Source organism: Alligator mississippiensis, chromosome 9 (genome assembly GCF_030867095.1).
Source record: "Alligator mississippiensis isolate rAllMis1 chromosome 9, rAllMis1, whole genome shotgun sequence".
Lineage (NCBI taxonomy): Eukaryota > Metazoa > Chordata > Crocodylia > Alligatoridae > Alligator > Alligator mississippiensis.
The window spans coordinates 8,004,122-8,016,838 of NC_081832.1; the positions used below are offsets into that span (position 1 = coordinate 8,004,122).

Genomic DNA, 12,717 nt, shown 5'->3' on the forward strand with positions numbered 1-12,717 from the left:
ATGCTGTAGCAGCATCTTAAAATAATTCAGTGTCACTGAGGCTTTCATGCTTGTTATTTATCTCTTTGTTGCAGGAGTCTTCAAAGTTAATCATTTAGTAACAGGACATGAGAGCTATGACACATTGTTCATATTTAGTCATATAGGGTCACAGAATACGTTTATTTCCATGACTAAAGCACTGAGCATGATGAACAGGATGGCAAGCAAACCACAACTAAGTATGCAGGTTCTGTCTTCCCCTGCAATTGAATTAACTTGCAGAGAAAAAAACCCAACAAAAACTGCATACAAAAAAAATAAAACTTTAAAAGTATAAATAAGGTAAGAAAACAAAAAAAACCCCAAAACCCAAACAACTACTTGTTTGTGATCTGTTTTACATGAGAAACCTGGACTTTGTTTTGAATAACTGCATTAAAAACTTTTTGTTAACTACTGTAACCCATCAATCTAATGTACAGCTAACCTGCTACAGAAGGACCTGGACTTGACTTTCCAGGTCCTCCTCTCATATGTGTTAAGCAAGCTAAATGCTCCACTTGTCAAACTCCCCCTGGATCTGCTGGCCTATTGGATAACTAAGCATATAAGATTTAGAAGGCCAGAAGGAAATGCACCTAATGGAATGTGATGCTGTAGTCCAGGGATTATGGCTCTCCCTCAGGCAGGGGAGTCCTGGGTTCTAGTTCCCTACTGCCAGAGTTAATGTTGTGTTTTAGCTACTGACGGTCTAATATAAAATGAATACATAACCTAGTGATTATTTGGAATGTAAGTGCTTACAAAAGGCCTTGAATTTAGCTAAATAGTGGTAGCTCTTATCCATTACATCTGTATTTTGGGCCAGCTGTGTATCCTTTGGTTTTAGATAGGTATAGTAGGTACATCAACATCAATAAGAAAGCAGAAGTATGGTTATATCAGTTGGTTCTAATATTCAGTGTATGTGATATTTAAAGGGCCTTTCCTTAAACACCTGTCAGGTCAGAGCTCTCTTATTCTATCTGGTACCATGTAAACCAGTACAGCCTGTTCCAGGCTCAGGTGTCAGTGACTAAACTGACACCCCCCCCCCAGGCTAGCCTGGGTGAGGAGGGTGTGTGGACACCCAGCAGGACTACAAACAAGACTTGTCACTGCAAGCCAACAGCCATCCATACCTGGAGAGGAGATGCATGCTGCCAGGTCATTCTGCCTAAAGAATCACCAATGATGAAAAGCAACTAAAATAACCTAGAAGGGTTGTTACAGCATATAAGGTTCCCCAATGGTTGCAGTGGCCTCCAGACGGACTTGACTTGACTTTCCTTAGGCATAGTAACAATTTACATTCATGACATATGCTAGAAAAAAATATTTTAACTCTTAGCAAGTGGCAATATTATAGCTTGAAATTATGAAAAATAAAAGCCAACAATTGTGTCTTGACTTTATTTAAAATAGTGTATATCATAAAATAAGCTCAGGTTTGTCTGTAACTTAAACATTTATTTCTCATAAGATACCCTTCCTTTAATGAAACACTTAATAGACGAGGCAAAAAACATTTTAACGAAAGCCTATTCAAGTTAGTAGAATTCAGTTGACTGCAACTGTCCACTTTTTAAAATAAAAATGTGAGGATGGTTTAGAAAATATCTAGACAGCATAGTGGTAGCTATTATAAATATAAATAGTGTTAGTTGGATAGAAGCAAGAACACAGTTGCCTAGCAATGTTTTTTTTTTCCCCTGGAGGTGATGCATTGTTGCTTCTAGCTTAATCCTGAATATAATAAACTACTGACCTGTATGATTGGCTTAACATCTCAAACCAACTGCATGCCGCTATCTATCACTGGACCAAAGAGGAAAAAAAAGTGACATACATTTAAATATGGGAAAACCCCCCACCAAAGATCACTTCTAAATAGTGCTCACGAATCTACTAATATAAACCAAGCTAAACTTTGAAATTAAAAACTGAAATGCAGAATAGGGTGTGAAACCAAAAGCTCCTCCATTATACAAAAAAAGGTGTACACACACACCCCCACGCGCACACACAGGCATAAACAGAGGTGTTCCCCCTTCACTTTGCAAGTAAGTGTCCTAAAAGGCATTGTAAACTTTCTTTGTGCACCAGCTAACAGTGACTCAAATAGCTCCTTGGTATGCATGGCAAAGACGTGCTTTCATAGGCTGGTGGGTCCACAAGATTGCTTTAAAAAAGTTCACAAATTTCTGAACAAAAAACACCTATGCCCACATTTACCTTAAAATAAATAAATAATATAATAATTAGAGCTTATAATGGCAACACTCAAGTCCATGAGTTGTCACTGCCACTCCAAAAATACACACAACACACTATGTTATATTCAGAATCTATGATACTTTTAAATCAAGTAAGTTTTTGAGCAAGCCTGACACACTACAACTTGCCCTCCAGGTTCTTTTCAGGAAAGTTTTAGTACCGGCAATTATTTAGAAAGCTAAAACATAGTGGCTCATTTCAAAATGAAAATCAGTGTTGTTGATGCTACTTCGGTTTAATATAGAAATAGATAAGTTTGCAAGAGTTCTTTCAGCTGCATGGATAGGAATTGTTGGTTCTGTATATAAGATCAGGATTCAGACTGCTGTTGGATAGCTTTCTGACGTTACAATTACTGCTTCCTGTTCTCGGCTAGTTTTCACTTCTGCCTCTTCATGTTTCACTTCGACCTCTTCATATTCCTCTACATCAGCTGTGGCATCCTGGTATTGTTGGTATTCAGAAACTAAATCATTGGCGTTGCCTTCCGCTTCAGAAAACTCCATTTCATCCATGCCTTCACCAGTATACCAGTGGAGAAATGCTTTCCTTTTGAACATGGCTGAGAACTGTTCAGAAACTCTCTTGAAGAGTTCCTGTATAGCTGTGTTGTTGCCTATAAAGGTGGCTGCCATCTTCAGGCCACGTGGAGGTACGTCACACACTGCCACTTTTACATTGTTAGGAATCCATTCCACAAAGTAGCTACTATTCTTAGTCTGGATAGCCAGCAACTCTTCATCCACTTCTTTGGTAGACATTTGTCCTCTATAGATGCATGCTACAGTCAAGTATCGTCCATGACGAGGGTCACAGGCAGCCATCATGTTCCGGGCATCAAACATTTGTTGGGTAAGCTCTGGCACTGAAAGAGTTCTGTACTGTTGGCTGCCTCGGGCTGTCAGTGGAGCAAAGCCAGGCATAAAGAAGTGTAGGCGAGGGAAAGGTACCATGTTTACAGCCAGCTTCCTCAGATCTGCATTGAGCTGACCAGGAAAACGGAGAGAGGTGGTGACGCCGCTCATGGTCAGGGAAACAAGATGGTTAAGATCACCATAAGTGGGACTGGGGAGCTTCAGGGTTCTAAAGCATATGTCATACAGAGCTTCATTGTCAATACAAAAAGTTTCATCAGTGTTCTCTATCAGTTGGTGGATAGACAGTATGGCATTATATGGCTCTACAACTGTATCTGAAACTTTGGGTGAAGGCACTACGCTGAAGGTGTTCATAATCCTGTCAGGGTATTCTTCTTTGATTTTGTTGATGAGGAGTGTGCCCATACCAGATCCTGTGCCGCCTCCAAGTGAGTGGATAAGCTGAAACCCCTGCAGACAATCACAACTCTCACACTCGTTCCTGACCACATCCATCACGTTCTCAATCAGCTCAGCTCCTTCTGTATAGTGGCCCTTAGCCCAATTGTTCCCAGCACCTGTGTTACCTGTAAGCATAATTACAGAAAACCATTTATAAAGTTGCCATGCCACATGTAAATCACAATAAGAATACTGCTACATGGTAATCAAATGTAGACACAAAATACTATATGATTAAAGGATAGTGAAAGGATCTCATAACTATCCCAAAACATGGAGGAAAAATGCTCAAAAAGTGTAATTGTTCCCATTAGTAATAAGTAATGTATGCAAAAATTCCCCATGGCATGAAAGTGCTCACCTTTTTTGTGAACACAGTTATGGAAAGAGAACAAAGATCCAAATATCCACATTTGGAAAAAAGCAATAGTATTTTTTTTTTCAAATTTTAATGTATAGTTCAGGACTTGCTCGCTAAATTCCTATAATTATACAAGATTACTACCATTTTTCAGTATTAGTATGATCTAATATGAAGTTCTTCTAATACACTCAAAGTCACTATCTCGTATCACTAAATCAGATTAGTGTTTGAAATTAACTGTAAAAAAAACCCAGAAGTTTTCTCTCTAACTTTTCATGGTCATTGTAATTTTAATTTTTTACTGCTGACTGAAACATAGTGTGGCTTCCTGATGTTAAAAACAATTCTGCCTGGATTTTGGAAGTTCCAGAAAATAAGATGGGTTTATTGGATAGGAAAATAAAGAGACACTCACACTTGAAGATAACTAAAGTTTAGGTTGTATAAATCAGATTTTTTAAAATCTGATAAGACAGTGGAAACAATTTAATGAAACATTTTTATTTAAATACCATTTTTTTTTTTTGTATTTTAACATTCCCAAAGACATTTTGCAGTCAGAACATTGCAGCATTACGTTAGCTGAAGTTAAACTGAGTATAAGCAAAAGTGATTATTCATTTTAGTTAATTTAAATTAAAAGGACTTAAATAAAAGATAAAATCAGAATTAAAAAATATTTCTGTTTTAACAATTTGAGATACTATTAATTCATAGACAAGGCCTTTAAGTATTGTAATCTGTTCCCCTCAACACCCATGTGGAATGCTGGATGAAGGACTACTAGTTTTTGATTTATTTAAGGATGCTTTACAAACAAAAATTAAGATCTTAGGGAACCTAATCTGGGTTTAGCAGTGTCCCCGTCACTTCATATTTACTTCTCTATTTTTATTAACAGCACACAGTACATACCATGAATAAAATTGTCAGGTCGAAAGAGAGGGCCTATTCTGCTAGACCGTACGCTATCCATAGTTCCAGGTTCCAGGTCCACCAAGACAGAACGGGGCACATACCTATGGGCTACAACAAAGGAAAATATGCGAGCGTAAGCTAGCAAGCAGTCTAGCAAAATCCCGCTCCTTTTATATCAGCTGCCCCATTCAGCCCAAGAATTTAATTCAGCGTGTTATAGAAAAAGGGTGAAACAAAAATAAAATGGACCTAAATGTAACCCATGCTACTAAATTTAAATTAACTTGAATCATTACAGAAGATTAACAAGACATCAGAACAAACCAAAAAATCCTCAGGGAACAACCTTCATTGTGCTCACACCTGGAGAGTTTGCACTCAGAAAACAGACATATGTCAGTGGCACATTTTACTTGTAAGAACAGATTTGCACAACAAGGGGAAGAGCAAAGGTACAGGGCAGTATTTGCAAAATCACCAGTGCAATAAAGCAGTGCAGTTGTCATTCAGAGTCAATGTAGCTAAGTGCTTTGCTACTTTTGAAAATCCTCCTGCCTGCCCTTTTCTTTAACCATTCAGTATTTACTTAATAATCAGTTGTCACCCAACCCCTCCTAACTCCAATGAAGATGCTGAGCACTTACAAACAGCTTCATTGAAGTACACATTAATTCTTTCCAGCTGCATTGAAGAATCACCATGGTAGTTTCCAGAGGTATCAATTCCATGCTCATCACTTATCACTTCCCAGAACTGAAAGAGAGAACAACGATACACTTATCATCATATCTGTATTACCTTTCTCAAAATAAATAACTGACCAAAATTACTTGGATAAACTGGAGAAATGGTCCGCAGTCAACCATACGAGTTTCAAAAGAACAAGTGCAGAGTCTTGAACTTAGGATGGAATAAGTGTATGTGCAAATCAGACTGGAGAATGACTAGCTTGGCTGCAGAACTGCAGAGACAGACCAGAGGGTTATAGCAGACCATAAACTGAATATGAACCAACAGTGTGATCTTGTTGCAAAAAAGGCAAACAGTATACTGGTTTGTATCAGTAGGAGCCTCGCCTGCAAATCAAGGGAAGTGATTCTTCTAATCTAGTCAGCACTGGTGAGGCCTCACCTGGAGGATTATATTCAATTTGGCACCCTACACTTCAAGGAGGATGTTGACAGGTTGAAGAGAGTCCAGTTCAGAGCAACAAAAATGATTAGTGCCTGAGAGGCAAGACTTACGGGGAAAGACTAAAAGAACTAGGGTTATTTAGCCCGGAGAAGAGAAGGCTGAAGTAGGATTTGAAAACAGTCTTCAAATACCTGAAGGGTGATTACAGACAAAATGGAAATGGGGTTCTCTCTGTGGCCATAAGGAACAGGGCTAGAATAAATGGCCTCAAGTTTTAGCAGGGGGAAATTTAGGTTGGAGATTTGGAGGAACTTTCTGACTGCGAAAGAGGTGGCCAAGCATTGACACAGGTGACCTAGAAAAGTTGTGGAGTTGCCATCTATGGAAGTTTGCAAGAGTAGTTTAGACTGACCCTTGGCTAAGTTGGTTTAGCCAAGGATGATCCAGCCTTGAGGAAGGGATGGGGAGGGGGTAGATGAAGGGGATGCCTGGACTGGATGACCTACTTTCCTATGATCCTAAATCCTTTTTCATTTCCACATTTAAACACTGCAACCTGGGGAGAAACAAAAAAAACACACCACACAAAAAGTTAAAAAGACCATTTGTTTAAATTATCACCTGCTACCAGTAAAACAGCAAAGGACCCAAATCATCCATTATAAATTTTGGACCACACCATCATTTTTTGAGATTGGCCTGCACTAGCGGGTCTTTGGAGAGGCAATTCAGACTCAGACAGGGCTACCTGTGGAGATTGCCTTCTATACCTAATAAAAAGCATCGCTCAGCACCACTGAAGCATGACCAGTTAGATATGTAAAGGTGCAGTTGCTGCGTTTACATACACACACACACACACCAGGTAACCATGTGTGGTTTAGGCTTTTCTGAAAATCAGGGCTGGTCTAAAGAACATCTAGCACAGAAATCCTGAAGTCTCTGTATGCAGACAGAAGAAGCAGTCAAGATGTCAAAATTGCACTTTCACTCTTCTCTGCTTAGTTGCTCTTACTGCATCATACTCAATGGTTAGCAGTAAAGCACTAGTAGTAAAACTCCAAACATTTGAGAGTGCTTGGACCCAAAGTTTTGCTTTTGGATCGTGACTCTCCTTGCGAGAGTCATGCAAAAGGCAACATACTCAGATGCATTATTTATACAGCAGGAACATACAGAAAAACAAAATGCTTATCTAGACTCCCATTTTTACATCCAGCCCTACAATTTCTTATCTAGGCAGTTCATTGCAGAAGTATTACTGCAGTCACGCCCTCCCACTGTAATGAGCAAGCTATTTTAATTTTAAAGGTCTCCTTCCCTTAGCACATGACTTAATTTTAAATTTACAAATACAGTGTTTCCAGCGCTGACCTTAACTGAATTATTTGGTAATAACTCTGTGCAGTTGTTTCTAAGTTATGCAAATATAAAAAATATATTTAATTGCCACTTATCAGGGGGATTCTAAAATTTAAATTCCCACTACATTTTGTGCCAGTTGGAGAAAATACCACTCACACATTTTTCCAGGCTAAGTTATTCTTTTGATGACAAGTAAAACATCATTATCTTCCATGATTATGTATTATATTGAGTGCAGACCAGGGTAATAAATTACACCTAGACTGGAAGCCAAGGTTCTTTGGGTGAATCTAGATTGGAACATTTTCATAACTTTGCAGTACTAGCATATAGTAATTCCTGCACAGGTTTGCATAATTTTGCAAAGTAGTAATATCCTTTACACACGCTGTCACTGCCCATGCTGAACACTTCTTAGGAATAATGTCATGCTCTTCCTCTCTTTCCTTCAGTCCGTATACAATCACTATAATGCTGCCTGTATTGGCAGCAGTTGCCACTAATGACAATTACTTGGAAACAAGCCTCACCTTAGATCCAATTTGGTTTCCACATTGGCCAATCTGAAGATGCACAATTTCACGCATTGTGCAGACTAGAAAGTTCAGGAGCAAGAGCCTATTCCAGTTCCTCCACGCTCAGTCACTGGAACAAGACCTCTCTTGACTGCAGTATCAGCTATACCCACTAGAGTAATTTCCTTTTTATACTGATGATGCTGTCACTCAAACTGCAAAGGGAGTATCCAACATTTACATTTTGCTCATCCCCTCATCAGCGTGTCTGCATGAACATGTAATACGTACCAAGCACTTCGTATGTGATGTAAGGTCAGACATACATGGCAGCAAGCAGGCGAGGAGGAAAAGTTTACTTATTTGTGAATGAATGATGCAACTCTTTGTGGAATAATGCTCTGTCCATTCAGAAGCAATAAGGCTTCAGATGTGAATAGCAAAGGTATGCTGCTCTATTCTGTTAAGACTGCTCTAGTTAGAGATGCAACACAATTCAGGACAAATCATTAGCTGTTTGTGAACAGGGGTCTCTTTTAGAGCAGTCCAAAATCTGGAGTTCCCAGCTCATGGAAAATTTCAAGGGCTGTGGAGGGAGGGTGTCACTTAATTTTGGTCTAGACCTTGAAACCAATATAGGTTTAATCTCCCAGTGCCCCTTCCAGCACAACTGGACCTGAAATACTCCTAAACCTCTTGGATTTGATCAACTTTAGCTACCACCAGTGCTGGGTTCCAAGCAAACCCTGTCTAGATTTCAGGCATATCCATTCCGTGCCCAGGGATGCAATGCTTCCAAAGTCCCTGATCTTGGGACAGACATGCCAAGAAACTGAAGATTTGCTTGGGACTCTGCTTTAAATTCAGCTACGGTTCACCAGATCTGAGTTGTTTCAAGCAAAATCTTTTGGTTCAGTGACCCAGCATTTGTCAATGCAACTTTTTTATGTTGAAAAATGTCTGATCAGCTCTAGGCTGGTTGCAAAATCTCCCATCTCACCTTAGGGTCAGAAGCAAAATTTCCAGTGACTTCAATGGGGACTCCACAGATTGACTGATAGTAGGTTGCTCCCTGGCCCCCTGTGCATCAATACAAAGTTCCATATCCTGGGCAAAAATGTGTCTGAAATGCAACTGTCTGGAAACACCAGTACAATTTGCGTTCCCAAAGGACAACTGTCTGATGTTCTGAATGGGACAAGCAACCTTTCTCCAGACATCCTGCATATTCTCCATTAAAATGTTCTGAAAGTTGGTAACTTAAAGCTAAGGTTGCCCATGTATGTTACAACTTACACTCCAGAAGGTAAAGAAATCTTATGTTAAGTCGATATCCACAGCCAGCACAGCAACAATACACACAACATCCGCTGTTGCCTAAATTCCCTCAGTGCCCTGATCAGGCTCTTCTGATGGTTTTTCCCACTGACTGGCTTAAGCAGACCTGCTCTGAGCAGTGCTGATTTTTGTGGAACCCCATTCCTAGGTACCTGACTCTCCCCATGAATTGGGAAGCCTGGGGCCCTATGTCAGGTCCCTGAATCCCGCTGGGTGGCAGGGAGTCTGGGAGTTAGTGATGCAAAGCCTAGCATTGCGAAATTCTGTGGATCTAGGCCCCTAAGAATGGGAGTTAATGAGACTGCAGCAGCTCCTAACCTGCTCGGGAACTTCTGAAATCCTACCTAGCTGAACGTTTGTACAAGTTAGCTACCATATCCCACTTACAATGCAGGTACATCACTGCTTCCCAAGATGAACGTGGCTAAAAAGAGGCTCAGTGGAATCTGCCACAACAATACAGAGGAAACCAACCTCCTGCTCCCATTGCAACCCAATGCATAGTATTCTCAAAGAACCCCTGCCATGGCTGTGCATCCAAGGAAGTGACATAATCCTAAGCAAGCTGTGACACAGGCATGTTTCCTGCAGATAGACACAGGCCTGTATCTCTGCGTACCAGATGCCCCCAAGTCAGCACTCCTTCTCGGGGTCTGAGATAGCATCCATTGGGTACATTGGTATAGTTCAGCTCCACGCCCCTTTTTTAGTCTCCAACTAGGCTAGGAGGAGAAACTGAAGGAAAATGTAGGAGACAGTTTAGAAAAAAAGCTTATTTTGAATAAATACATAAAACCAGCACAGTAGATGCAAATGGCTTATTGAAATGGTTTATTTATCAAATAATGGGGAGCTGGAAGTAAAACAAAACAAGTCCAAAAGGAAAATCAGCTTAGTCTAGACTTCCCCACTGCAAAGGTAACTACTAACATTCTCTCCAGCTGTAAATGAAAGAGCTGATGTGAATAGGACTCATTGCGAGCATGTCTCCAGAGTACCTGTGGCGTCTAGACTAAACCTATTAATTCTTCACATGGAGGAAGATTAAAATTCACGTACTAATTAGAGATGATAGAAGAAAAAAATTTTAAATTAGATCCTTCTTTTATTATTTCAGAATGGGATAACTTCATCGTCTTTTAGGAGCAGAAAATGTTCCAACCATTTTGTTTTAATTGGCAATTAAGTTATTACATACACAAGAACATTAACCTGATATATTATGGATAGTTTGTAAAAACAAGAGTGAAAGAAAACTGATTTGTGAATGTTCGTTTGAATTAAAGAGCAAAATTTAATTTGGCCATATACGTTGTGTACTTAAGCTCTTTTCCACAAACATGCAGTGCTGGTAAGAGTATTTGCAAATTCAAATTGCACACTTGGTTATTACATTCCTGTTTGGTGCTGTGATGTTTAATTAAATCACAGAGTAAAGAAACAATAGCACACGTGCAATTTACCTACACGTTTGCATTGCAAATATCTACAATTAGCAAAAGGCATCTGTTGACAAAATTATCCAAGTGAGCCTGAATAATAAATTAATTTGAGAAATTCACAATCTTTTTGTGAACAATTCATAAATGAAGAGAAAGAAGAAAGCCAGTCCCATCAAACAAATAATTCATGATGAATTATTCACCCAATATAGTTTTCTTCAAAAATAATCACCTGCACACACATGCCTATTTTAAACCATATAGCCTTGAAAATTGTGTAACAGGATGCAAAGTAATTCTTAGTATCTTCTGACGTGGATTTTTAAAAAACATGTACATCTCTCTGAGCCTTTTCAAGCAAACCACTCTGTTTTTTCCCGTGTCATTCTTCAGCTGTTTCGAAACTTCAAGCCAGTCCAATAACACTAATGAACTTCCTATCTACAGACATTGTACATGTGTTGATGATGATAAGCAATGTGACTGCTCAAATGATCACCAGCTGCAGAGTGGAAGGACATGCTGAATGCTGGCTTTGCCATAAATACACATGTGCACTTATTTCAAGTGACTATGGTAAACAGTCTAGAGGGAGTGCCCTGTTGCACATTTTCATAGATTTCACAGACATTAGGACTGGAGGGGACCTCGCAAGATCATCAGGTCCAGCCCCCTGCCCCAAAGGGAGGAAGTCAGCTGGGGTCAAATTATCCCAGCAAGATTGTGTTTCTGACCGTCAGACCTCGTCTTAATATTATAATTTCATTTGCCTGTATAATATCAGTTCACATAATGCTTCCACTGTCTCCTGTGACAGCTATAGATATGCCAGGACTGAGGGAATAGCTGCCAAACTTGGAAAAAGTAATTTTTTTTTTGCCATAGCTTAATAATTATCAGAAGTTAGTGCACTCTGTGTGTGGCCAGTGTTGGCCTGTGTTTTTAAAAGCTGGCTTGTTGTGTAGGAGGAACTACCTTCTCAGCCCGGGATGCTCCACCGTTCTCTGCCCCAAAGCAGGGCAGCACTATCAGCACTAGTCCTACCTATCCTACTGCTCCCATCTTAATGTGAATTGATCACCCGGAGGGACAAACATGTCCTTCACTCACAAAGTCTACTTCAATCCTCAGTCTGTTTGCTGAGACTGCCAACAAGAAATCTCATTGTACACTAAAGCTATCACATCATGTTACATACAGGCCACTAAATGGCCACCAGATGGTAACTAATTCTCCTCAAAACCCAGTTGAGCCATGCCTGGAAACATCCCAAGACAATGATTCAGCACTCAAATAAATAATGCTTAAGGTTCAAGTTATTTGACAAAACGTAGCCAGTCCACCATCCAATAAGCGTACAAACAAACTGTGCAAGTCATGCTTCCAAACACAAAAAAGGGCCCTGTCAACACAGCAATGTTTGCTTTTTAAGCTAATTGCTCTCAAGACAGCCTACAGCAGAAAAGTGTAGCGGGGGCAGCCTGCTATCATCGCTGTGATGATTGAGGAAATATGCAAGAAACAAGGTTTTCTTTTTGGTGACTAACTGTATAGTTGAAACATTAGACCCGTTTTCGGGCACAAAGGGCATGTCTGAACATCACCATGCTTTAGTACTTCCTTTCGGAAGTGCTCCCCATGCGGCAGCTCAGTGTACTTCCGGAAGTACTAAAGCACAGCGCAGTATGGGTGGGTACTGCGCCGTACGGGTGGCGCACACTTCGATTTCCCCTTCCACTGCCATTGTGGCACGCTAGAAACAGGAGTGCGCTGCTACACCGACCTAGCAAGCAATCGTGTGTAGACCCACGGGATTGCTGCAGCGTGCTGTGTGGCAATAAAGTATGTCGCTACATTGCCATAAGGTGATGTGTAGATGCACCCAAAGCATCCTTCAGATCTGGGCCAAGGAAGAGCACTTAGTACCGGAAAGCTTGTCTAACGTCCTTCCCAACTATACAGCTGGTCCAATAAAAGAGATCACCAAAAAACCTTGTGTCTAACAGAACGGCCCTTTGCGTTGT

The 12,717-nt window shown here is 40.2% G+C and overlaps 1 protein-coding gene across 1 annotated transcript; it reads right to left on the reverse strand.

Moving 5' to 3' along the window:
• Positions 1–1,420: 1,420 nt before the first annotated feature.
• On the reverse strand, positions 1,421–8,174 carry TUBB1 (tubulin beta 1 class VI). Its single transcript, XM_006271749.4, has 4 exons — positions 7,929–8,174; positions 5,544–5,652; positions 4,897–5,007; positions 1,421–3,742 (listed from the first exon to the last, which is right to left on the reverse strand). The coding sequence occupies exons 1-4, from the start codon at positions 7,983–7,985 to the stop codon at positions 2,616–2,618; spliced, it is 1,404 nt and encodes a 467-aa protein (XP_006271811.1). The 5' UTR covers positions 7,986–8,174; the 3' UTR covers positions 1,421–2,615.
• Between the last annotated feature and the right edge of the window lie 4,543 nt (positions 8,175–12,717).